The sequence below is a fragment of the Macaca nemestrina genome, chromosome 20, assembly GCF_043159975.1.
Source record: "Macaca nemestrina isolate mMacNem1 chromosome 20, mMacNem.hap1, whole genome shotgun sequence".
In the NCBI taxonomy this organism is placed as follows: Eukaryota; Metazoa; Chordata; class Mammalia; order Primates; family Cercopithecidae; genus Macaca; species Macaca nemestrina.
The window spans coordinates 10,155,672-10,182,030 of NC_092144.1; the positions used below are offsets into that span (position 1 = coordinate 10,155,672).

Sequence of the window (26,359 nt, forward strand, 5' to 3'; positions counted from 1 at the left end):
TCCCCAAGTGCTGGGATTACAGGCGTGAGCCACCGCGCCCTGCTGAAACAGTATTTTTTAGACAGGGTCTTGGTCTGGTGTGCAGTGGTGCCATCATGGCTCACTCATCCTCCTGAGTAGGACTACAGGCCACACTGCCTGGCTAATGTTTGTTTTTCTTCATAGATTCAGGGTCTCAGGTTGGTGTCCAATTCCTGCCTCAAAGCTTCCTCTCTTCGGCCTCACAAAGTGTTAGAATTAACAGTTGTGAGCCACTGCGCCTCAGTACAGTTGTTTTGGTTGCTTAGCTGAGTGGGTGTGTGGGAGAGGTGAGAATAGGGGCCCTGGAGACCACAAGAGGCTTGAGTTCTGGAACATCAGAGCTGAGGTTTACAGTGATTTTTGCGGCCGAGTACACTGGTTTTGATAAGGGAAGCGCTCCCAGACTCGAGGGTTAAAAACGGTATGTCAAAGAAAAGGGGCCCATCTCATTCTCAGGGAGACGATCATTCTCTCCACGGAGTAACCAAGAAGTCCATGAACTCCCAACTCTTGGGCCAGTGCGGTTGTCTTCCCAAAAGATCTGGCGCCTAAGGTCATCTTGCTTGCCAACGGGGCAGTAGGTGGATGGCAATGTCACAGAAGGGCAGTTCACACACGTCCGATGAATAAACTGGAGAAATCCTCCAGGCTACCGAAATGACCACCCAAACTCAGAGTTCCAAGGACCCTTATTTCATTCAGCAAAACCCCTAACTCCCTTCTCCCAAATGTTCTGTATTCCTCAGTCAGTGCTCAGAAGTCCGTATTCTGGACCCAGGACCTCAGCCAACCACATAGTCCCCTATTTGGGGGCTCCCCTGAGCAGTCGCGGGCGATCCCAGAGAAGGCAAGGTTGGGGATCTGACATCCCCGGTCACGCACCTGGGATGCTGCGCAAGCCTCCATGTGAAGAGCGCGGAAACCGCCCCAGGCCCAACAGCTGCAAACCACCGCTTCCAAACTTTCCGCTGGTCCCTAGGCTCCGGGTGCCCACCGCGCCTTCCTTCCTTCCTTGCGCAATTAACAAGCTCCGACTCCAGATGGGATTTCGCAGGCCCCGCCCTGTGTATAAATTCTCTTCGTCCTGGGGTTGTCAGCAACCTTTTTTTTTGGAGACGGAGTCTCCCTTTGTCGCCCAGGCTGGAGTGCAGTGGCGCCATCTCCGCTCACTCAGTGCAACCTCCGACTGCCTGGTGCAAACAATTCCCCCGCCTCAGCCTCCTGAGTAGCTGGGATTACAGACAAGCGTCACCACGCCCGGCAACAAACTCTTCTAATTGGCCGCACTCGCCGGCCCCGCCCTCACAGAGTGTGCCACTGCGTGGAGCGCGCAGCTTCTCATAGGACGTTTACGCAGGCTCCGCCCCCTGATCGGCCGCTTTCCTGGTCTCCAGGCAACGCCTATGGCGCTGTCCACCGTGCTGAAGCCGCACACCAAGCACCGCCTCTAGCTGTAGGCTCACGGCGCCCCCAGCTCTCCCAACAGGGGCCACTAAGCCTCCGCTGCGCCCTATCCCCAGTTTATCTCTTGGTGATAGTTAGAACCCACTTCCTTCCACGCTGACTGACAAAGCCCTACTGTCTCATCCAGCTCAGAGGAAAACCCGAGGCTTCCCACGATTTTGTGCCCTCACCTCCACACCCTCATCTGCTCGCCTCCAGCCCCACTGACCTCTGTGCTGCACAGCTGACAATCCAGACACATTCCCACCTCCAGGCCTTTGCTGTTAACTGTTCCCAAGGCCGGGAATGCTCTCTCCGATTCGGCATGACTCCTCCATCCTACTTTCAGGCCTTAAATCCCACCTTCTCAGTGAGCCCAGCCCTGACTATCCTGTCCTACTGAACACATTGACCTCTCTATATATGTATGTATGTATATAATTTTATTTTTAGTGTTTTCGAGACAGGGTCTTGCTCTGTCGCCCAGGCTGGAGTGCAGTGGTGCGATCATAGTTCACTGCAGCCTCCACCTCCCGGGCTCAAGCTATCCTCCTGCCTCAGCCTCCCGAGTAGCTGGGATTACATGTGTGCAGCACTGCGCCCGTATAATTTTTTATTTTTAGTACAGACGAGGTTTTCGCCGTGTTGCCCAGGGTGGTCTCCAATTCTTGGGCTCACGCAATCCACCTGCCTCAGCCTCCCAAAGTGCTGGAATTATAGGCGTGAGCCACTGCATCCGGACTAGAATATATATATATATATATATATATATATATTTTTTTTTTTTTTTTTTTTTTTTTTTTTTTTTTGAGACGGAGTCTCGCTCTGTCGCCCAGGCTGGAGTGCAGTGGCGCGATCTCGGCTCACTGCAAGCTCCGCCTCCCGGGTTCACGCCATTCTCCTGCCTCAGCCTCCCGAGTAGCTGGGACTACAGGCGCCCACAACCGCGCCCGGCTAATTTTTTGTATTTTTAGTAGAGATGGGGTTTCACCGTGGTCTCGATCTCCTGACCTTGTGATCCGCCCGCCTCGGCCTCCCAAAGTGCTGGGATTACAGGCGTGAGCCACCGCGCCCGGCTATATTTTTTAAGTGGGTGGATTAAGCCTCTTGTTGATAATTGTTGAAGCCGGGTCATTGGTTACAAGGTGATAACTATGCAATTCTCTGTACATTTGTCTATGCTTGAAAAGTGTGTAATAAAGAATGTCAAGGGGCACCGTGATCTCCAGGAAGGGCAGAGAACCAGTATTGGGGGCTACACAGCCAGTGATGGTACCCCAACGCCCACCCCAGACATAGCCCAGTGAAGAAGCCTCTGTCACAATGACTAAGTACAGAGAGTGTAGTTGATGCCACAAGGATTACTGTGGCTGGACACCAGATGTGCAACCACCTATAAATTTCCTGAGTGTAGCTTCAGTTTTGATATAAACTGTTCTTATTTTCATGAATCTCTGTAGCATGGATGTAGCTGCCTCCAACCCCTGTCCCTAGTGTTTTCTAGCCCAAGGGCCTGTTTCTCCTTACCACTGGCTTTTGATCCAAATTGTGAATGGCAGAACCTGAGCTTGTGCAGCCTGGCGGCAGGGCAGGCTGGGAATGTAACTGTCAATTATAACTTCTATGGAAAGGCAGACTTAGCCTTAACAGAAATGACATTCTCTCAATGCAGGGGAGTATGATGGGGGTCAGGTGTTAGGTGGCCAAGAAAAGCAGGGGTTATACTAGCTTCAGAACAGCAAATCCAGGCAACCCTTAATCCAATCAGCCATTCATCCAATCATGGTGATTGCATTCTAAAATGCAGAGGATTCCCTCCAACATTCCGGAAGCTTCCGATAACCAAGCAGGTCAGAGCTCCAAGAGAAGTTCACCCAGAAAGGAAAGAGGCTCACATTGGATAAGATAATGAAATGCAGTTTTTGAAACCTAAACCACAGAGCGGCAACATTGGCTGCACACAGAAATTCCTTGAGGCTTGAAACAAAAAACAAAAGAAAACTGATGACTGGGTCATAGATTTTTTTCTTTCTTTCTTTTTTAAAGAGATGATCGGCCAGGTGCAGTGGCTCACGCCTGTAATCCCAGCACTTTGGGAGGCCGAGGCGGGTGGATCACCTGAGGTCAGGAGTTTGAGACCAGCCTGACCAACATGGAGAAACCCCGTCTCTACTAAAAATACAAAATTAGCTGGGCGTGGTGGCCCTTGTCTGTAGTCCCAGCTACTAGGGAGGCTGAGTCAGGAGAATCGCTTGAACCTGGGAGTCGGAGGTTTCGGTGAGGCAAGATCACGTTATTGCACTCTAGCCTGGGCAACAAGAGCGAAACTCTGTCTCAAAAAAAAACAAAAAAAACAAAAACAAAAAACTCCACAGGTAATTCCATGTGCAGCCAAGAGTGAAAAACAGTGGTTCTGAAACTTGAGTGGGCATCAGAATGAGATAGAAGGCTTGGCAAGAAGCAGATTTAAACACATATTGGCCAGGCGCTGTTGCAATCTTCCTGCCTCAGTCTCCCAAGTAGCTGGAATTATGGGTAACTTTTTAACTTTTTTTTTTTTTTTTTTTTGCCATGTTGCCCAGGCTGGTTTCTAACTCCTGGGGTCATATGATCCACCCACCTTGGCCTCCCAAAGTGCTGGGATTACAGGCATGAGTCACTGTGCCTGGTAAACGTTTTTGAAAAATAAAAATATTAGCTGGGCACGGTGGCTCACACCTGTATCCCAGCAGTTGAGGTCAGGAGTTCAAGACCAGCCTGGCCATCATGGTGAAACCTCATCTGTACTAAAAACAAGAAATAGCCGGACGTGATGGCTCACACCTGTAATCCCAGCACTTTGGGAGGCCAAGGCGGGCGGATCACCTGAGGTCAGGAGTTCAAGATCAGCCTGGCCAATATGGAGACACCCTGTCTCTACTAAAAATACAAAAAAATTAGCTGGGTGTGGTGGCACATGCCTGTAATCCCAGCTACTCAGGAGGCTGAGGCAGGAGAATCACTTGAACCTGGGAGGCAGAGGTCGTAGTGAGCCAAGATCGTGCTATTGCACTCCAGCCTGGGCAACAAGAGCAAAACTCCATCTCAAAAAAAAAAAAAAAAAAAAAAAAAAAAAAGGCTGGGTGCAGTGGCTCACGCCTGTAATCCCAGCACTTTGGGAGGCCAAGGCGGGCGGATCACGAGGTCAGACGATCAAGACCATCCTGGCTAACACGGTGAAACCCCATCTCTACTAAAAATACAAAAAGTTAGCAGGGCGTGGTGGTGGGCGCCTGTAGTCCCATCTACTTAGGAGGCTGAGGCCGGAGAATGGCATGAACCTGGGAGGCAGAGCTTTCAGTGAGCTGAGATCATGCCACTGCACTCCAGCCTAGGCAGCAGAGCGAGACTCTGTCTCAAAAAAAAAAAAAAAAAAAAAAAATTAGCCAGGCATGGCAGCGGGCACCTGTAATCCCAGCTGCTTGGGAGGCTGAGGTAGGAGAATCACTTGAATGCGGGAGGTGGAGGTTGCAGTGAGCTGAGACTGTGCCACTGCACTCTATCCTGAGCAACAGAGTGAGACTCTGTCTCAAAAAAAAGAAAAAGAGCCGGGCGCGGTGGCTCACGCCTGTAATCCCAGCACTTTGGGAGGCCGAGGCGGGTGGATCACAAGGTCAGGAGATCGAGACCACGGTGAAACCCCGTCTCTACTAAAAATACAAAAAATTAGCCGGGCGCGGTTGTGGGCGCCTGTAGTCCCAGCTACTCGGGAGGCTGAGGCAGGAGAATGGCGTGAACCCGGGAGGCGGAGCTTGCAGTGAGCCGAGATCGCGCCACTGCACTCCAGCCTGGGCGACAGAGCGAGACTCCGTCTCAAAAAAAAAAAAAAAAAAAAAGAAAAAAAAAAAAAGAAAAAGAAAAGAAAAAGTAAAGAAAGGATGAGTGTTGTAGACAAAAGCAGGTGCAAAGGCCCTGAGGTTGCCTTGCTGGTGGTCAGGGGTATCTTCCAGGTGTGGCCTTACTAAGGATGCCCCACCCTCTGGGCAACTGACATCCTTATCCTTTCTTACAGGATAGGAGGCTTGAGGCTCTTGGAGACACCCTCTTGGCCAGAGTAACCCAGTTTGACAATTGAAAGGACGTCTTCTGGGACAATAGCGCTATCTGCTGGCCAGGATAGACATCAGATCCAGTTGTAATGATAACAATTACTATATAATATTGTATATTATTATTATCTTTTTTTAGGGTTTGAGTCTCACTCTGTTGCCCAGCCTGGTGTACAGTAGCCGGATCATAGCTCACTGCAGCCTCCAACTCTTCAGCTCAAGTGATCCTCCTGTCTCAGCTTCTCGAGTAGCTGAGACTACAGGGGCATGCCACCACACCATGTTAATGTTTTTGGTTTTTTTTTGCTTTTGTTTTTGATTTTTGAGATGAAGTCTCGCTCTGTTGCCTGAGGCTGGAGTGCAGTGGCGCGATCTCAACTCAACTCTGCGTCCCGGCTTCAAGCGATTCGCCTGTCTCAGCCTCTCGAGTAGCTGGGACTACAGGCATGCACCCCCATGTCTGGCTAATTTTTTAATTTTTTTTATTTTTTATTTATTTATTTTTTTTTTTGAGACGGAGTCTCGCTCTGTCGCCCAGGCTGGAGTGCAGTGGCCGGATCTCAGCTCACTGCAAGCTCCGCCTCCCGGGTTTACACCATTCTCCGGCCTCAGCCTCCCAAGTAGCTGGGACTACAGGCACCGCCACCTCACCCGGCTAGATTTTTGTATTTTTAGTAGAGACGGGGTTTCACCGTGTTAGCCAGGATGGGCTCGATCTCCTGACCTCATGATCCGCCCGTCTCGGCCTCCCAAAGTGCTGGGATTACAGGCTTGAGCCACCGCGCCTGGCTAATTTTTTAATTTTTTTAGTGAAGGGGAGGTTTCACTATATCGGCCAGGCTGGACTTGAACGCCTGACCTCCAGTGATCCACCCACCTTGGCCTCCCAAAGTGTTGGGATTACAGGTGTGAGCGCCTGGCCCATACCCTGTTAATATTTTTAATTTTTTTTTTTTTAGATGGAGTTTTGCTCTTGTTACCCAGACTGGAGTGCAATGGCGTGATAGTGGCCCACTGCAACCTCTGCCTCCTGGCTTCAAGCAATTCTCCTGCCTCAGCCTTCCGAGTAGCTGGGATTACAGGCATGTGCCACCATGCCCGGCTAATTTTGTATTTTTACTAGAGACAGGGTTTCTCCATGTTGGTCAGGCTGGTCTTGAACTCCCAACCTCAGGTGATCCGCCCGCCTCGGCCCCCCAAAGTGCTGGAATTACAGGTGTGAGCTACTGCACCCAGCCACACCCGGTTAATTTTTTTTTTTTTTTTTTTTTTTAGACGGAGTCTCACTCTGTTGCCCAGGCTGGAGTGCAGTGGCGCGATCTCCGCTCACTGCAAGCTCCACCTCCGGGGTTCATGCCATTCTCCTGCCTCAGCCTCCCAAATAGCTGGGACTACAGGCTCCCACCACCACGCCCGGCTAATTTTTTGTATTTTTAAGTAGAGACAGGGTTTCACAGTGTTAGCCAGGATGCTCTTGATCTCCTGACCTCATGATCTGCCCCCCTTGGCCTTCCAAAGTGCTGGGATTACAGGCGAGAGCCACTGCATCCAGCCACACCTGGTTAATTTTTTATTTTTATTTTTTTTCAAGACAGAATCTTGCTCTGTCACCTAGGCAGGAGTGCAGTAGTGCAATCTCAACTCACTGCAACCTCGGCCTCCCAGGTTCAAGTGATTCTCCTATCTCAGCCTCCCGAGTAGCTGGGATTACAGGCACTCGCCATCTCACCCAACCAATTTTTGTTTTTTTAGTAGAGACAGAGTTTCACCCTGCTGGCCAGGCTGGTCTTGAACTCCTAACCTCATGATCTGCCTGCTTTGGCCTACCAAAGTGCTGGGATTACAGGCGTGAGCCACTGCACCCAGCCAATTTTTAAATTTTTTGTACGGACGGGGTCTCGCTATATTACTCAAGCTGGTCTCAATCTCCTGGCCTTAAGTGCACTTCCTGCCTTGGCCTCTCAAAGTGCTGGTAATGCAGATTTGAGCCACTGCGCCTGCCGGGGGTTATATAGTTATATATTATGTTTTGTTTTGTTTTGTTTTTGAGACAAAGTCTCACTCTGTCACCCAAGCTGGAGTGCAGTGGCAAGATTACAGCTCCCTGCAGCCTCATGAGCCTCAACCTTCCAGGCCTAAGTGATCTTCCTGTCTCAGCCTCCCAAGTAGCTGGGACTACAGGCTCACATCACTACTCTGGTCTAGTATTTTGTTACTTTTGTAGAGACCGGGTCTCTTATGTTTCCCAGGCTGGTCTCAAACTCCTTGCCTTAAATGACCCACCCTCCTCAGCCTCCCAAAATGCTGGGATTATTGGAGAAAACCACTGTGCCCGGCTTTATTTATTATTATTATTATTATTATTTTTATTTTTTTTTTTTTTGAGACGGAGTCTCGCTGTGTCTCCCAGGCTGGAGTGCAGTGGCGTGATCTCGGCTCACTGCAAGCTCCGCCTCCCGGGTTCACGCCATTCTCCCGCCTCAGCCTCCCAAGTAGCTGAGACTACAGGCGCCCGCCACCACGCCCGGCTAGTTTTTTGTATTTTTAGTAGAGACGGGGTTTCACCATGTTAGCCAGGATAGTCTCGATCTCCTGACCTCGTGATCCACCCGCCTCGGCCTCCCAAAGTGCTGGGATTACAGGCTTGAGCCACCGCGCCCGGCCTATTTATTATTATAATAAATGGAACACAACCACCACTCAATAAATCTGCGACCCTTCCTCCCCTTGCTGCATAGAGTCTGGCGCTAGTCGGGTATGTATATATAGGTATACACTGAATGAATGAAAGAATAATTGTGGCCAGGTTCTGAGCCTTAGCCTCTTCTATAAATCTGGGATTCCTTATTTAATTTTTATATTTTTTGAGAGGAGGTCTCACTGTGTCGCCCAGGCTGTAGTGCACTGGCATGATCACAGCTCACGGCCTCATCTGTCTCCTGGGTTCAAGTGATCTTTTCGCTTCAGCCTCCCAAGTAGCTCAGACTACAGAGGGCGCCAGCGTGCCGGGCTAAATTTTTTGTTTGTTTCGTTGGTAGAGACGAAGTCTCATTATTTTGCCCAGGCTGGTCCCGAACCTCTGGGCTCAACTGATTTACCGCCTTGGCCTCCCAAATTGATGGGATTACAGGCGTGAGCCACTGCACCCAGCCTCCTTCTTTTATTGAATAAACTAATGCTAACTGAACCCTTAATATGTGCTAGGTCCTGTACTAATCTCTTTTTTTTTTTTTTTTTTTTTTTTTTTTTGAGACGGAGTCTCACTCTGTAGCCCAGGCTGGAGTGCAGTGGCCGGATCTCAGCTCACTGCAAGCTCCGCCTCCCGGGTTCACGCCATTCTCCGGCCTCAGCCTCCCGAGTAGCTGGGACTACAGGCGCCCGCCACCTCGCCCGGCTAGTTTTTTTTTTTTGTATTTCTTAGTAGAGACGGGGTTTCACCGTGTTAGCCAGGATGGTCTCGATCTCCTGACCTCGTGATCCACCCGTCTCGGCCTCCCAAAGTGCTGGGATTACAGGCTTGAGCCACCGCGCCCGGCCGGTCCTGTACTAATCTCTTGGTACAAAGCAATGAACAAGATGCAACAAAAGCGCCACCAATAACTCACTGCAGCCTGGGCCAAGCACTGTGTAAAGATCTATACATCATCTTTATTCAATCCTTAAAACGTCTTTATGCCGAGATGCTGTAATTCGCCACATTTTATGCAAGAGAAAATTATGGCTAAGAGATTCTCTGATTGTAGCTCGAAAGTGCTAGGGATGGGATTCGTTCCCAGCGCAATTTTGATTCTTCGCTTTAGCGTGTTGCGGGTAGGAATTAAGTGGGCGCCCAGTCAGGACCAGGGGTTCAAATCCGTTGCCATGGTCCCCCGACGCTTTCCCGGGCTCCAGAACGGGGTCGCGCTGTCACGTGACAGCAGCCAACATGGCGCCGCCCACTGTGTGGTATGGCCCACGTGGTCCCGACAGTCAAGATGGCGGGAGTAGCCACCCAGGCTTCCCTGGAGTCGGCCCCACGGATCATGCGGCTGGTGGCCGAATGCAGCCGCTCCAGGGCCCGGGCAGGCGAGCTGCGGCTGCCTCATGGGACAGTGGCAACTCCTGTGTTCATGCCAGTGGGCACGCAGGCCACCATGAAGGGCATCACGACAGAGCAGCTGGACGCTCTGGGTTGCCGCATCTGCCTGGGCAATACCTACCATCTGGGTCTAAGGCCGGTGGGTGGGCTCTGCCCGCGCGGGGAGGCGGCGAGGCGTGGGGAGCCATGGAGCGTCCTCCAGGCCCGGACACTCCTCCCAAAGTCAATCGACCAGCCGTATTGAGCGCCCCCCCATGACCAGGCCTTGTGCTGGGCGTGAAAGAGCAGCGGGGACTAAAGCTGGCCAGCTCTGTCTCTCAAGAAGGGCCCCCAGGGACGCTGTCACCCCTAACCTGACACTTTCTTCTATCAACCCAGGGACCCGAACTGATCCAGAAAGCCAACGGTCTCCACGGCTTCATGAATTGGCCACATAATCTGCTAACGGTGAGCTGAGGAGAGAGCCGGCGTCCTAGGGCCCTTCTCTGGAGTGAGGGGTCCCCCATCTCCACCCCCTGACAGCCTTGCCGTGGGGTTTCCCTTAGGACAGCGGCGGTTTCCAGATGGTGTCACTGGTGTCTCTGTCCGAGGTGACGGAGGAGGGCGTCCGCTTCCGCTCTCCCTACGACGGCAGTGAGACCCTGCTGAGCCCGGAGAAATCCGTGCAGATCCAGAACGCGCTGGGTGAGAGGACCCTGGGGAGCCGCCCCCTTACCCTGTCTGTCAGGGGGTGAAGGTGACACAGGGCCTGTTCTTTAGGTGTTGTGTGGCTTTGAGCAGGTCACTCCTCGCAGAGCTTCAGTTGAACCAACTCAAAGCGGGGGTAAATAGTAGCAGGTCTTTGGTAGAATTGTTGACAAGTACATATGAGATGATGTCGTAAATCTCCATGCCAGCCATGTAGTAGCTTAAGTATTATTATTGCAATTTTTCTCTCAGCAAATTAAGACTGGATGTAGAAGCTCATGCCTGTAATCCCAGCAATTTGGGAAACTGAGGTGGGAAGATCACTTGAGGCCGGGAGTTGGAGACCAGCTTGGGCAATACAGGGAGACCCTGTCTCTACCAAAAAAATAAATTTAAAAAACAAATTAATTGTACAAATACCTGTTGAAATAATGGTGGCAACAAGAGGATTGGGGAGGCATTAGGCTCCTCCCATATCCTCAATATCCTTCCTTTTTTTTTTTTTGAGGAGGAGTTTCGCTCTTGTTGCCCAGGCTGGAGTACAGTGGTGCGATCTCGGCTCACCGCAACCTCTGCCTCCCAGGTTCAAGCGATTCTCCTGACTCAGCCTCCCAAATAGCTGGGATTACAGGCGTGCGCCACAACGCTCGGCTAATTTTGTATTTTTAGTAGAGATGGGGTTTCTCCATGTTGGTCAGGCTAGTCTCGAACTCCTGAGCTCAGGTGATCCACCTGCCTCGGCCTCCCAAAGTGCTGGGATTACAGGCGTGAGCCACCACGCTGGGCCTTTTTTTTTTTTTGAGACAGAGTCACACAGGCTGGAGTGCAATGGTGTGATCTCTGCTCACTGCAACCTCCACCTCCTGGGTTTGAGTGATTCTCCTGCCTCAGCCTGCTGAGTAGCTGGAATTACAACTGCTTGCCACTATGCCCAGCTAGTTTTTGTATTTTTCGTAGAGACGGGGTTTCACTATGTTGGCCAGGCTGGTCTCAAACTCCTAACTTCAGGTGATTCACCTGCTTCAGCCTCCCAGAGTTCTGGGATTATAGGTGTGAGCCACTACACCCGGCCCAGTATCCCCATTTCTTGATAAAGACGGTTAACATTTTCTCAACCTTGTAAAGAACCACGGCAACACAGGGTCAACACCTCTCTTCCCCTCATCATTCTAATAAATTGATGCTGTAGGGAGGAAGAAATATTTTTTCTTCTTAGATTCATGACTGACGCCCCTATAACAAAAGCCCCTATTAGAAAAGAAGCCCCGGGCTGGGTGCAGTGGCTCTTGCCTGTAATCCCAGCACTTTGGGAGGCCTAGGTGCAATCACGACTCACTGCAACAGCTGCCTCCTGGTTCAAGCAATTCTCCTGCCTTAGCCTCCCGAGTAGCTGGGATTACAAGTGCCCGCTACCACACCCAGCTAATTTTTGTATTTTCTGTAGAGATGGGGTTTCACCATGTTGACTAGGCTGGTTACAAACTCCTGACCTCAAGTGATCTACCCATCTTGGCCCCCCAAAGTGCTGGGATTACAGGCGTGAGCCACCGTGCCTGGCCTGTAAGTTTATTTTTTTATGTTTATTTATTTTTATTAAGTATTATTATTTTATTTATTTTTTTACTTTTTTTGGAGATGGAGTCTCCCGCTGTCGCCCAGGCTGGAGTGCAGTGTTGCGATCTCGGCTCACTGCAAGCTCCGCCTCCCGGGTTCCGGCCATTCTCCTGGCTCAGCCTCCCGAGTAGCTGGGACTACAGGCGCCCACAACCGCGCCCGGCTAATTTTTTGTATTTTTAGTAGAGACGGGGTTTCACCATGGTCTCGATCTCCTACCTTGTGATCCGCCCGCCTCGGCCTCCCAAAGTGCTGGGATTACAGGCGTGAGCCACCGCGCCTGGCCTTTTTAGTTATTATTTTAAGACAGAGTGTCACTCTGTCACCCTGGCTAGAGTACAGTGGCACAATCTCAGGTCACTGCAACCTCTGCCTCCTGGCCTCAAGCAATTCTCCTCAGCCCCCTAAGTAGCTGGGATTACAGGTGCACGCCACCACGCCCAGCTAGTTTTTTGTATTTTTAGTAGAGACAGGGTTTCACCATGTTGGCCAGGCTGGTCTCAATCCTGACCTCAAGCGATCTGCCCGCCTCGGCCTCCCAAAGTGCTGGGATTACAGGCGTGAGCCAACGCGCCCGGCTCCCATTTTTTCTTTCTTTCTTTTTTTTTTTTTTTTGAGATGGCGTCTTGCTCTGTTGCCCAGGCTGGAGTGCAGTGGCACCATTTCAGCTAACTGTAAGCTCCGCCTTCTGGGTTCACGCCATTCTCCTGCCTCAGCCTCCCGAGTAGCTGGGACTACAGGTGCCCGCCACCACACCCGGCTAATTTTTTTTGTATTTTTAGTAGAGATGGGGTTTCACCATGTTTGCCAGGATGGTCTCGATCTCCTGATCTCGTGATCCACCCACCTCGGCCTCTCAAAGTGCTGGGATTACAGGCATGAGCCGCCCCGCCCCGCCCATTTTTTCTTGTTTCTTTTTTTTTTTGAGACAGAGTCTCTTTTGCCAAGGCCGGAGTGCAGTGGCACTGTGTTGGCTGCAGCCTTTGTCTTCTGGGTTCAAGCAATTCTCCTGCCTCAGCCTCCCGAGTAGCTGGGATTACAGGCGCCCACCACCACACCCGGCTAGTTTTTATATTTTTAGTAGAGATGGGGTTTCACTATGTTGGCCAGGCTGGTCCTTGGCCTCCCAAAGTGCTGGAATTACAGGTGTGAGCCACCGTGCCTGGCCCCTTTTTTTCTTTTTTGAGACCGAATCTTGCTGTCACCCAGACTAGAGTACTGTGGCGTGATCTCGGCTCATTGCAACCTCTGCTTCCCGGGTTCAAGCAATTCTCCTGCCTCAGCCTCCTGAGTAGCTGGGACTTCAGGTGCACGCCACCATGTCCGGCTAATTTTTGTGTTTGTCATAGAGACAGAGTTTTACCATGTTGGCCAGGGTGGTCTGGAACTCCTGATCTCAAGTGATTGGCCCACCTTGGCCTCCCAAAGCGCTGGGATTACAGGCGCGAGCCACCACGCCTGGCCTGTTCTTTTTTATTTTAATTTGTTTCATCTGTTTATTTTCTTTTTTTTTCTTTTTTTTGAGACGGAGTCTCGCTGTGTCACCCAGGCTGGAGTGCAGTGGCCGGATCTCGGCTCACTGCAAGCTCCGCCTCCCGGATTCACGCCATTCTCCTGCTTCAGCCTCCTGAGTAGCTGGGACTATAGGCGCCTGCCACCTTGCCCTGCTAGTTTTTTGTATTTTTTAGTAGAGACGGGGTTTCACCGTGTTAGCCAGGATGGTCTTGATCTCCTGACCTCGTGATCTGCCCGTCTTGGCCTCCCAAAGTGCTGGGATTACAGGCTTGAGCCACTGTGCCTGGCCTGTTTATTTTCTTTTTTTTATTTTTTTATTTTTATTTTTTTTTTTTTTGAGACGGAGTCTCACTCTGTAGCCCAGGCTGGAGTGCAGTGGCCGGATCTCAGCTCACTGCAAGCTCCGCCTCCCAGGTTCACGCCATTCTCCTGCCTCAGCCTCCCGAGTATTTTCTTAATAATGGAGATAGAGTCTCTCTGTGTTGCCCAGGCCGGTCTCGAACTCCTGGGCTCAAGTGATCCTTCTGCCTGGGCCTTCCAAAGTGTGTGGATTATAGGTCATCAGGTTTCATTTTATGTCACTAAACCACTATGCTGTGCGCAGTGACTCATGCCTATAATCTTAGCACTTTATTTTATTTTTCTTTTTGAGACTGCGTCTCGCTCTGTTGCCCAGGCTGGAGTACAGTGGTGTGATTTCAGCTCACTGCAACCTCCGCCTCCTGGGTTCAAGCGATTCTCCTGCCTCAGCCTCTTGAGTAGCTGGGATTACAGGCATATACCACCACGTCCTGCTAATTTTTGTATTTTTGGTAGAGATGGGGTTTCACCACGTTGGCCAGGCTGGTCTCAAACTCCTGACCTCAAATGATCCACCTGGGTCAGCCTTCCAAAGTGCTGGGATGACAGGCGTGAGCCACTGCACCTGGCTTTTTTTTTTTAATCTTTTTTTTTTTTTTTTTTTGACACAGCCTTGATCTGTCATCCAGGCTGAAGTGCAGTGGCACAGTCTTGGCTCACTACAACCTCCGTCTCCCAGATTCATGCGATTCTCCTGTCTCTGCCTTCCAAGCCCTGGGACTACAGGCACGTGCCATCACACCTGGCTGATTTTTGTGTTTTTAGGAGAGATGGGGTTTCACCATGTTGGCCAGGCTGGTCTTGAACTGCTGATCTCAGATAGTCTGCCTGCCTCGGTGTCCCAATTGCTGGGATTATAGGCCTAGTCACCGCGCCCAGCCAGCAGAGCCCTGCTGATGGAAGTTTGGTTTCCTGGTCTTGCTGTGGCACGCCACATAGCAAGGAATCCCTTTGTACATTTTAGGATTTTATTTTGTGTAACAGGATAGGATTTTAAGCTGGGGAGAGACAGGAACAAACGCACATTTTGTAAAGCTCCTTCTGGCTGTTGTTTGAACAGACTGGGAAAGCCACGTGGGAGTTAGCAAGACGGGGAATGGGGGGATGCTCTTGGGGAAGTCCAACTTGAACCCATGTGATAGGAGGCTTTCCCCAAGCACTGCGGGCTTTCCCAGTGATGTTGCCCCCATCTCACCATCAGGCTCAGACATCATCATGCAGCTGGATGACGTGGTCAGCAGCACCGTGACTGGGCCACGTGTGGAGGAGGCCATGTACAGGTGTGTACATGCTGTGTGCATGTGGGGGATGTGTGGGGGGAGGGGATCCTGGTCCCTGTAGCCTTGTCTCCTACCCCCTCACCAGGCCCCTGGGGCTTGTGACTGGGGCCCTGTTGCAGGTCAATCCGCTGGCTGGACCGGTGCATTGCAGCCCATCAGCAGCCGGACAAGCAGAACCTCTTCGCCATTATCCAGGGTGGGCTGGACGCAGATCTCCGGGCCACCTGCCTTGAAGGTAGAGTCGTGCGCTGGCAGACCCAGGGCTTGGCCATCGAGGAGGTCCCCACATGGGCTTGGCACATGGTGGAACTGGATTGCTAATGGGTGGAAGGGCACTGTGCTAGAAAAAATAGCCAAAGCGAAGGCTCTCAGGCCATGTGCAGTAGAATGTATTGAGAGAATGGCCGTGATTCCAGTAGTTAATAGTCTTCTGGTTTTTTTGTTTGTTTGTTTTCGTTTTATTTTTGAGATGGAGTCTCAGGTGATGCACCCTCCTCGACCTCCCAAAGTGCTGGGATTATAGTCATGAGCTACCTCGCCCGGCCTATTTATTTATTTATTTATTTTCCTTTTTTTTTTTTTTTTAAGATGGAGTCTTCCACTGTCGCCCAGGCTGGAGTGCAGTGGCGCGATCTTGGCTCACTGCAACCTCCGCCTCCCGGGTTTACGCCATTCTCCTGCCCCAGCCTCCTGAGTAGCTGGGACTACAGGCGCCTGCCACCACGCCCGGCTAATTTTTGTATTTTTAGTAGAGACGGGGTTTCACCATATTGGCCAGGCTGGTCTCAAACTCCTGACTTTGTGATCCACCCACCTTGGCTTCCCAAAGTGCTGGGATTACAGGCGTGAGCCACCGTGCCCGTCCTATTTATTTATTTTTGAGACAGGGTCTTACTCTGTTGCTCATGCTGGAGTGCAGTGAGCTGGAGTGCAGTCTGGCCTGGAGGCCAGACCCAGGTTTGAATCCAGCCTTTGGCATATGTGGCCTTGGACTAGTGGTTTAAGCCCTGCAGGCCCCAGTTTCTTCTTGTTTCAGGCAAGTTGAACAATAGTACAATTCTGCAGCCCCTTCTCTGTCATCCAGGTCCTCAGAGTGAAAGTCTAAAATCCAGAACATTGGCCTGGTGCCATAGCTCACACTGGAATCCCAGCACTTTAGGAGGCCATGGCAAGCGGATTGCTTGCGGCCAGGTGTTTGAGACCAGTCTGGGCGACATAGCGAGATCCTGTCTCTAAAAAAAGAGAATTGGGCCAGGTGCGCTGGCTCACGCCTGTAATCCCAGTACTTTGAGGCCAAGGCGGGCAGATCACGAGGCCAGGAGTTCAAGACCAGCCTGACCAGCATGGTGAAACCCCGTCTCTACTAAAAATACAAAAATTCGTCAGGCATGGTGCTGGGTACCTGTAATCCTAGCTACTCAGGAGGCTGAGAGCTTGAACCCAGGAGGTGGAGGTTACAGTGAGCTGAGATCATGTCACTGCACTCCAGCCTGGGCGACAGGGCAAGAATCTGTCTCAAAAAAAAAAGAAAAAAAGAAAATTAGCACGCAAGCATGGGAGTGCATGCCTGTGATCCTAGATACTTGGGAGGCTGAGGAGGGAGGATCACTTGAGCCCAGAGGTTGGTGGCTGCAGTGAGCTATGATGACACCACTGTACTGCAGTCTGGGCAACACAGTGAGACCCTGTCTCAAAAAAAAAAAGAAAAAAGAAAAAACTTAGAATGCCCTAAAAAATTTGCAACTCATTGCATCGCTAACCTGGATCCCTCATTTTTTATCCCAGTTGTTATAAGTCTTCACATATTTTTATTTTTATTTATTTTTTCCTTTTGTTTTTGAGATGGAGTCTCGCTCTGTCGCCCAGGCTGGAGTGCAGTGGCCGGATCTCAGCTCACTGCGAGCTCTGCCTCCCGGGTTCACATCATTCTCCTGCCTCAGCCTTCTGAGTAGCTGGGACTACAGGCGCACATCACCTCGCCCGGCCAGTTTTTTGTATTTTTTAGTAGGGACAGGGTTTCACCGTGTTAGCCAGGATGGTCTTGATCTCCTGACCTCGTGATCCGCCCGTCTCAGCCTCCCAAAGTGCTGGGATTACAGGCTTGAGCCACCGCGCCCGGCCTATTTTTTACTTTTCAAGATGGAATTTCGTTCTTGTTGTCTACGCTGGAGTGCAGTGGCGCCATCTCGGCTCACTGCAACCTCTGCCTTCTGGTTTCTAGCGATTCTCCTGCTTCAGCCTCCCGAGTAGCTGGGATTACAGGCACCCACCACCATGCCTGGCTAATTTTTGTATTTTTAGTAGAGACAGGGTTTCACCATGTTGGCCAGACTGGTCTCTAACTACTGACCTCATGATCCACCTGCTGCGGCCTCCCAAAGTGCTAGGATTACAGACGTGAGCCACGCTCCCAGCCTATTTTTATTTTTAAAATTTTACTTTGGCCGGGTGTGGTGGCTCATGCCTGTAATCCCAGCATTTTGGGAGGCTGAGGTGGGCGGATCCCCTGAGGTCAGAAGTTCGAGACCAACCTGCCCAACATGGCGGAACCCTGTCTCTATTAAAAATACAGAAAATTAGCCGCGCATGGTGGCAGGCTACTGTAATCCCAGCTACTCAGGGGGCTGAGGCAGGAGAATCACGTGAATCCGGGAGGCGAAGGTTGAAGTGAGCCAAGATCACGCCACTGCACTCCAGCCTGGGCAACAAGAGTAAAACTCCATCTCAAAAAAAAAAAAAAAAAAAAGGCCGGGTGCAGTGGCTCAAGCCTGTAATCCCAGCACTTTGGGAGGCCGAGACGGGTGGATCACGAGGTCAGGAGATCGAGACCATCCTGGCTAACACGGTGAAACCCCGTCTGTACTAAAAAATACAAAAAAGTTGCCGGGCGTGGTGGCGGGCGCCTGTAGTCCCAGCTACTCAGGAGGCTGAGGCAGGAGAATGACGTAAACCTGGGAGGCGGAGCTTGCAGTGAGCTGAGATCCGGCCACTGCACTCCAGCCTGGGCAACAGAGCGAGACTCTGTCTCAAAAAAAAAAAAAAAATTTAAGTTCTGGAATACATGTACAGAACGTGCAGGTTTGTTACATAGCTGTATATGTGCCATGGTGGTCATCTAGGTTTTAAGCCCTGCATGTGTTATGTATTTGTCCTAATGCTCTCACTCCCCTTCCCCCACCAAGTCTTCACATATCTTGTTGCACAAATATTACAGTGTTTGATGACAGGCTATTGGGTGTTTTTTGGGGGTGTTTTTTTGTTGTTGTTTTGTTTTATTTTTGAGATGGAATCTCGCTCTGTCGCCCAGGCTGGAGTGCAGTGGGGTGATGTCAGCTCACCGCAACCTCCGCCTCCCGGGTTCAAGCGATTATCCTGCCTCAGTCTCCTGCGTAGCTGGGACTACAGGTACCCATCACCACGCTGGACTAATTTTTTTTTTTTTTTTTTTTTTGAGATGGAGTTTCGCTCTGTCGCCCTGGCTGGAGTGCAGTGGCGCGATCTTGGCTCACTGCAAGCTCCGCCTCCCGGGTTCACACCATTCTCCGGCGTCAGCCTCCTGAGTAGCTGGGACTACAGGTGCCCGCGACCATGCCTGGCTAATTTTTTGTGTTTTTAGTAGAGATGGGGTTTCACCGTGTGAGCCAGAACGGTCTTGATCTCCTGACCTCGTGATCCGCCCTCCTTGGCCTCCCAAAATGCTGGGATTACAGGCGTGAGCCACCGTGCCCGGCCATGCCCAGCTAATTTTTATGTTTTAGTAGAGATAGGGTTTCACCACCTTGGTCAGCCTGCTTTCGAACTCCTGACCTTCTAATCTGCCTGCCTTGGCCTCCCAAAGTGCTGGGATTACAGGCGTGAGCCACTGCACCTGGTCCTTTTTCTTTCTTTCTTTTTTGAGACAGAATCTCGCTCTGTTGCCCAGGCTGGAGTGCAGTGGCGAGATCTTGGCTCACTGCAACCTCCGCCTCCCAGGTTCAAGCAATTCTCCTGCCTCAGCCTTCTGAGTAACTGGGACCACAGGCATGCACCACCATGCCTGGCTACTTCTCGTGTTTTTAGTAGAGGCAGGGTTTCACCATGTTGGCCAGATTGGTCTTGAACACCAGACTTCAAGTGATCTGCTTGCCTCGGCCTCCCACAGTGCTGAGATTACAGGTGTGAGCCACTGCGCCTGACCTGACAGCTGTTGTTACTCAGCATGTGGGACATTTACTGTTCTCAAATCCAGAAAATTCCAAATTCCGAAACACATTTGCTTCCAACAGTTTTAGCTGAGGGACTGTGGGCTGTGCCTCTTCTGAGGACTGAAGAAAAGGGTCTTGCATACAGCAGGCACTCAATAAATGTTAGCTGAGATCAGCAGCAGTCCCAGCCCCTAGACAGACAGACAGACTGATGGACCCTCTCCTCCATCTCCCTCTCCGTCTCCGTCTCCGTCTCTGCCTCTGCCTCTATCTGTCTCTCTGTCTGTCTGTCTCTCTGACTCTCTCCCTGAGCGACTCTGGAAGTCTGGGCAGGGTCTGTTCTGGGATTGTAGACCAGGCACATTTCCTCTTCTGTAGCCCTCACTTTACCCTGTACCCTCAGAGATGACCAAGCGGGACGTGCCTGGCTTCGCCATCGGGGGCCTGAGTGGGGGTGAGAGCAAGTCGCAGTTCTGGCGGATGGTGGCGCTGAGCACCTCTCGGCTGCCAAAGGACAAGCCCCGATATCTGATGGGGGTCGGGTATGTTGTGGATAGGGAAGCCGGAGACCTACCTGTGGGGAGTGGATTCCTGGGGACCCTCTGCCCTGCTTGGGGGGGTGGCATTTGGGGGAAACGGACACAGCTCTGATCTGAGGAGACTAGGAAGACATGGCTGTCCCTTGGGGAATATGTCCCATTCTGAGGGAATATGGCCCAGTCTGGGGCAGTGTGAGGGTTGGGAGGGGTCCTGGGAAGCCCCTGAGGTTCTTTGCCCCCTCCCGCCATGGCTGCAACCCCAGCTATGCCACTGATCTGGTAGTCTGCGTGGCTCTTGGATGTGACATGTTCGACTGCGTCTTCCCCACACGGACAGCGGTGAGGCTCTGGCAGAAGGAGGTCAGGGTGGGAGATGGGTGGGGGACTAGGGAGGCAAAGTTAGGGGTTGGGGGGATGGGGAGAAGGAAGCCCTGGGTGACCCCCTTTCCCGCTCTTCCTTTCCCGCAGCGCTTTGGCTCTGCCCTGGTGCCTACTGGGAACCTGCAGTTGAGGAGGAAGGTGTTCGAGAAGGACTTCGGCCCCATAAACCCGGAGTGCACCTGCCCCACGTGCCAAAAGTAGGCAGGATGGTACTGGGAGCTGGGGCAGGGCATGGAGGGGACAGGGCCCGGCTGTGCTGAGCTGTCCCCTGCCGCTCGACAGGCACAGCCGCGCCTTCCTGCACGCACTGCTGCACAGCGACAACACGGCCGCACTGCACCACCTCACGGTCCATAATATCGCCTACCAGGTGAGCCAGCGCCTGGGGCAGGGCGGGTGGGGGTGTCCTAGGTGCATATGCCCCACGCTGACCGCCCCTCCCCGCAGCTGCAGCTCATGAGCGCCGTCCGCACCAGCATTGTGGAGAAGCGCTTTCCGGACTTCGTGCGGGACTTCATGGGCACCATGTACGGGGATCCCACCCTCTGTCCCACCTGGGCCACCGATGCTCTGGCCTCTGTGGGAATCACACTGGGCTGACCTGGCATTGGGAGAGGGAGGGAGAGAGGGAGGGAGGGGCCGGAAGATATTGGAGGATTTCTTTTTGGAAGGTTTTTTTTTTATTGTAACTTACAGAGTGTGTCTGTGTCTTTTTGGGGAGGTGGCCTCTCTGGGTCCCCCTCTCGGTCTGAGCGTCACTGCAGTGGAATATCTCCCCTTGTCACCAATCATAACACATCACTGTGGCAGCAGCGGATAGCTGGAAACCACCTGCCAGTGCCCAGCGTGTGAGGCGTGCCCCTAGAGTGAGAGCTGCCACCTGCTTCCTGGGGCCCAGGCCCCCCAACCACCTTGGAGGGAGGTACTGTTGGCCTCTCCTTTTTTGCGGCTGAGGAAGCAGGCCCAGAGAAGGGAGGGAACTTGCCCAAGATCATCACCATCAAAGAAATGGTATCTTGACTTTAAGGCATACACTCCTAGTCTGACTCATAGATATGAGGCTTAATCTCTTATTTTTTTTTTTCCTTTTTTTTTTTTTTTCTGAGACTGAGCCTCGCTCTGTCACCCAGGCTGGAGTGCCGTGGTGGGATCTCTGCTCACTGCAACCTCTGCCTCCCAGGTTCAAATGATTCTCCTGCCTCAGCCTCCCCAGTAGCTGAGACTACAGGCGTGTGCCACCATGCCCAGCTAATTTTTTTTTTTTTGAGACGGAGTCTCGCTCTGTCACCCAGGCTGGAGTGCAGTGGCCGGATCTCAGCTCACTGCAAGCTCTGCCTCCCGGGTTCACGCCATTCTCCTGCCTCAGCCTCCCGAGTAGCTGGGACTACAGGCGCCCGCCACCTCGCCCGGCTAAGTTTTTGTATTTTTAGTAGAGACGGGGTTTCACTGTGTTAGCCAGGATGGTCTCGATCTCCTGACCTCGTGATCCGCCCGTCTCGGCCTCCCAAAGTGCTGGGATTACAGGCTTGAGCCACCGCGCCCGGCCTAATTTTTGTATTTTTAATAGAGATGGGATTTCACCATGTTGGCCAGACTGGTCTTAAACTCCTGACCTCAAGTGATCTGCCTGCCTCGGCCTCCCAAAGCGTGATTACAGGCGTGAACCACAGTGCCCAGCCTCTTTTTTTTTTTTTTTTTGAGACTGTCTCGCTTTGTCATCCAGGCTGGAGTGCATTGGTTCAAACATGGCTCACTGTAGCCTTGATCTGGAGCTGCCATGCCAGGTCTATAATCATCAAGTTGATTATTCTTGCAACTTAATGTTGCATGTACAGTCAGTCGTATTCCATTTTACAGAGGAGGACACTGAGGTGCAGAGGAATGAAGTTACATGGTCACTGTCACTTTCTTAGTCCGTTCTGGCTGCTATATATAACAAAATACCATCAACTGGGTGGCTATAAACAACAGAAATTGATTTATCACAGTTCTAGAGGCTGGGAAATTCAAGATCAAGGTACCAGCAGATTCAATGTCTGTTGAGGGCAAACTTCCTAGATGGCGATCTTTTCTCTAATCTCACGTAGCGGAAGGCAGCTCTCTGGGGTCTCTTTTATAAGGGCACACTGAGACACTCAGCAGGTTTGTGAAAAGAAAAAAAATACATAAGGGCACAAATCCCATTCACCTAATCACCTAATCGCCTTCCAAAGGCCCCACCTCCAGTTACCAATGTTGGGGAATCATGTTTCCACATATTAATCTTGGTGTGGTGGGTGAGCGGGTAGGGGCTGGTCTATAGACATTCAGACCATGGTAATCAGTAGATAAACAGGTCCAGGATCTAAGCCAGATATGATCAGTTACAGAACTAGTGATCTTCACCAGCCCGGGCAACATGACAAAACTCCATCTTTACAAAAAATACAGGTGGTGTGCATCTGTGTTCCCAGCTACTGAGGAAGCTGAGGTGGGAGGATCGCTGAAGCTCAGGAGGTTGAGGCTGTAATGAGCCGCAATTGCACCACTGCACTCCAGGCTGGGCAACAGAGTGAGACTGTGTCTCAAAAACAAAAACCAGTGCTTTTCAAAAATGAAGTTTTTGAAATGGAAAAAGTAGGCCAGGTGCAGTGGCTTACACCTATAATCCCAGCACTTTGAGAGGCCAGTCGGGCGGGCGGATCACTTGAGGTCAAGGAGTTTGAGACCAGCCTGGCCAACACAGTGAAATCCCATCTCTACTAAAAATACAAAAATTTGCTGGGTGTGGCAGCACGTGCTTGTAGTCCTAGCTACTCTGGAGGCTGAGGCAGGAGAATCACTTGAACCCAGGACATGGATGTTGCAGTGAGCCAAGATTGCACCACTGCACTCCACCCTGAGAGACAGCGAGACTCCATCTCAAAAAAAAAAAAAAAAAAAGGTCGGGCGTGGTGGCTCACACCTGTAATCCCAGCATTTTGGGAGGCCAAGGAGGGCAGATCATGAGGTCAGGAGTTCAAGACCAGCCTGGCCAACATGGTGAAACCCCATCTCTACTAAAAATACAAAAAGTAGCTGGGCGTGATGGCACATGCCTGTAATCCCAGCTACTCTGGAGGCTGAGGCAGGAAAATCGCTTGAAGCCAGGACTCAGAGGTTGCAGTGAGCCGAGATCGCACTACTATACTCTAGCCCGGGTGACAGAGCAAGACTCCATCTCAAAAAAAGAAAAGAAAAAAAAGTCCAAGCGCGGTGGCTCACACCTGCAATCCCAGCACTGTGGGAGGCCAAGAGGGTGGATCATCTGAGGTTAGGAGTTTGAGACCTGCCTGGCCAACATGGTGAAACCCCGTCTCTACTAAAAACACAAAAATTAGCTGGTATGGTGGCATGCACCTGTAGTCCCAGCTACTTGAGAGGCTGAGGCAGGAGAATCATCTGAACCTGGGAGGCAGAGGTTGCAGTAAACTGAGATTGCATCACTGCACTCCAGCCTGGGCAATAGAGCAAGACTCTTGTTTCAAAAAAAAAAAAAAGGCCGGGCGCGGTGGCTCAAGCCTGTAATCCCAGCACTTTGGGAGGCCGAGATGGGCGGATCACGAGGTCAGAAGATCGAGACCATCCTGGCTAACACGGTGAAACCCCGTCTCTACTAAAAAATACAAAAAACTAGCCGGGCGAAGTGGCGGGCGCCTGTAGTCCCAGCTACTTGGGAGGCTGAGGCGGGAGAATGGCGTGAACCCGGGAGGCGGAGCTTGCAGTGAGCTGAGATCCGGCCACTGAACTCCAGCCTGGGCGACAGAGCATGACTCTGTCTCAAAAAAAAAAAAAAAAAAAAAGTGAAAAAGTAATACATGTATATAATCCACAATTCAAATCACATCGAAAGTGCAACTGCTTTTATCAGTTTGTGTATTTTCCAGCAATTTTCCATGTGTACATATGGTTTTCATGCATGTCAGCATCCTTCACACACAATTCTGTACCTTGCTTGTTTTTTCTTCTTAGTATATCTCATATTATTTATACTTCAGTACATGAAGAGTTTCCTCAACGTTTTTTGTTTGTTTGTTTATTTGTTTTTGAGATGGAATTTTGCTCTTGTTGCCCAGGCTGGAGTGCAGTGGTGCGATCTCGGCTCACCGCAACTTCCACCTCCTGTGTTCAAGCGATTCTCCTGCCTCAGCCTCTGGAGTAGCTGGGATTACAGGCACGCACCACCACGCCTGGCTAATTTTTTGTATTTTTAGTAGAAACGGGGTTTCACCATATTAGCCAAGCTGGTTTCAAACACCTGACCTCAGGCGATCTACCCGCCTCAGCCTCCCAAAGTGCTAGGATTACAGGCATGAGCCACCGCACCTGGCCCTTTTTGTCTATTTCTTTGAGACCTGGGGTTTTGGGTCACAAAACAGGCAAATGCCATGAATCACTCTCCTCCTCTTTCTCCAACTTCTCGTGCTGCCTCAGGTCAGAGCACTTACCTGCTCCTGCTTCCTCACTGGGTTTCCTGGTCTCTGGCCTATTTGTCTCCAGAGGGATCAAAACAATGCAAATCCTGTTTGTCTCCAGAGGGATCAAAACACTTCAAATCCTATTTGTCTCTGTCCATTGTCAGGAGTTCCAGTTCCCAGAACCCCAATTTTGCCTACAAAATAGCGTATCTTTTCGCGGGGAGAGGATTCGTTGAGTTTTAGTGGGTGTTCAAAAAGATCCAAAGCCAGTTGGGGGGTTCACACCTGTAATCCCAGCACTTTTGGGAGGCTGGTCTGTGACAGTCGTTTGGGCCCAGGAGTTTGAGACCAGCCTGGACAACACAGCAAGACCCTGTCTCTATAAAAAATAAAATAAAAATAATTAGCTGGGCATAGTTGACTCAGGGCATGCCTGTGGTTCCAGCTACTTGGGACGCTGAGGCGGGAGGATCGTTTGAGCCCAAGTGCTTGTTGAATTGAGCTATGAGTCCACTACTGCACTCTAGCCTGGGCAACAGAGCAAGACCCAGTCTCTAGGAAAGGAAGATTCATTGGCTAGACGTGGTGACTCACGCCTGTAATCTCAACACTTTGGGAGGCCAAGATGGGCAGATCACTTGAGGCCAGGCGTTCGAGACCAGCCTGGCCAATATGGTGAAACCCTTTCTGTCTACTAAAAATACAAAATTAGCTGGGTGTGGTGGCGTGCACCTGTAATCCCAGCTATTCGGGAGGCTGAGGCAGGAGAATTGCTTGAACTGGGGAGGCAGAGGTTGCAGTGAGCCAAGATCGCGCCACTGCACTCTAGCCTGGGTGACAGAGTGAAACCCCGTCTCAAAAAGAGAAAAGAAAAAAAGATTCATGCTCTGCTAAAGTTGAAGAAGCCGGGGAAAAAACTTTGGAGCGTTAGCGGCGTCAAGATCGGGCGTGAGCAGAAAGGGCACAGTATTTGCAAAGGCGTGGAGGAGGAGTGATTTTACTGCGTTCTGTCTCTAGGAAGCAATGACTTGGCCTTACCCATTTACAGAGTGCATTGGGACCCTGGTCCCAGAGTTGGTTTGCAGTCTGGGCACTGAGATGCGTTCTGGGACTTGTAGTTTTCCCCAGAGCCAGGAAACTCAAAAATCGAGACATCGGATCCCACCACGAGGTGTCGCCCTTGAGCGAGTACGGTGGGACCTATCCTGTACTTCAGAAGACTGTTGCAGACATCCAACAATCACAGGGGAAGAACGCGAGTTTTTCTGATTGACAGATATGGTTCTCAATCATAGTGAAGATTCGGCTGTTACACCCCGCCCTCTTTTGCCTGGTTGGCTGGAGCAACGAAGTGATATTTATATGAACCAATGGGAAATTCTTAGGGAACTAGGTAGTAGCTCAATCCCTAACATCATTGGTCCACATTGTCGACTGGCACGTCTGCCTGCCAATAAGATGGTGTAACCTCGCCAATGGGCGGAGCCAAAGTGCAGTTTTCTGAAACACCTCCTTCCTCTCTTGACAACTTGCTTTCTGCCGCTATTGGCTTTTGCACAACAGTGACGGTTCTTTTGTCCAATAAACCAGCAAGACGGTCCTCAGGGGGAAGGTTTACTCAACCATTGGCTTGTGCCTCGTTTTTATTGGCTAGTGTGCCCGAGTGGCGGCGCAGCAGGCCAATCGCGTGCGGCGCGAGTGATTTGTGCGCAGCCCTGGGGCCGGGGCGGGAG

General features: G+C 51.3%; 1 protein-coding gene across 1 annotated transcript; it reads left to right on the plus strand.

Moving 5' to 3' along the window:
* The first annotated feature begins 9,492 nt into the window (after positions 1 to 9,492).
* Positions 9,493 to 20,879, plus strand: LOC105486926 (queuine tRNA-ribosyltransferase catalytic subunit 1). The gene is made up of 10 exons (XM_071086621.1): positions 9,493 to 9,769; positions 10,009 to 10,077; positions 10,176 to 10,314; positions 15,008 to 15,086; positions 15,206 to 15,321; positions 19,674 to 19,812; positions 20,073 to 20,148; positions 20,278 to 20,387; positions 20,473 to 20,560; positions 20,638 to 20,879. The coding sequence occupies exons 1-10, from the start codon at positions 9,500 to 9,502 to the stop codon at positions 20,788 to 20,790; spliced, it is 1,239 nt and encodes a 412-aa protein (XP_070942722.1). The 5' UTR covers positions 9,493 to 9,499; the 3' UTR covers positions 20,791 to 20,879.
* Positions 20,880 to 26,359: the final 5,480 nt, after the last annotated feature.

Bases quoted from the DNA above. Each gene is read 5' to 3' on its own strand.
- LOC105486926 (XM_071086621.1), top strand. From the start codon at position 9,500: ATGGCCCACGTGGTCCCGACAGTCAAGATGGCGGGAGTAGCCACCCAG. The intron at 9,770-10,008 runs GTGGGTGGGCTC...CTATCAACCCAG, and splicing joins ACCATCTGGGTCTAAGGCCG to GGACCCGAACTGATCCAGAA. The intron at 15,322-19,673 runs GTAGAGTCGTGC...CTGTACCCTCAG, and splicing joins CCGGGCCACCTGCCTTGAAG to AGATGACCAAGCGGGACGTG.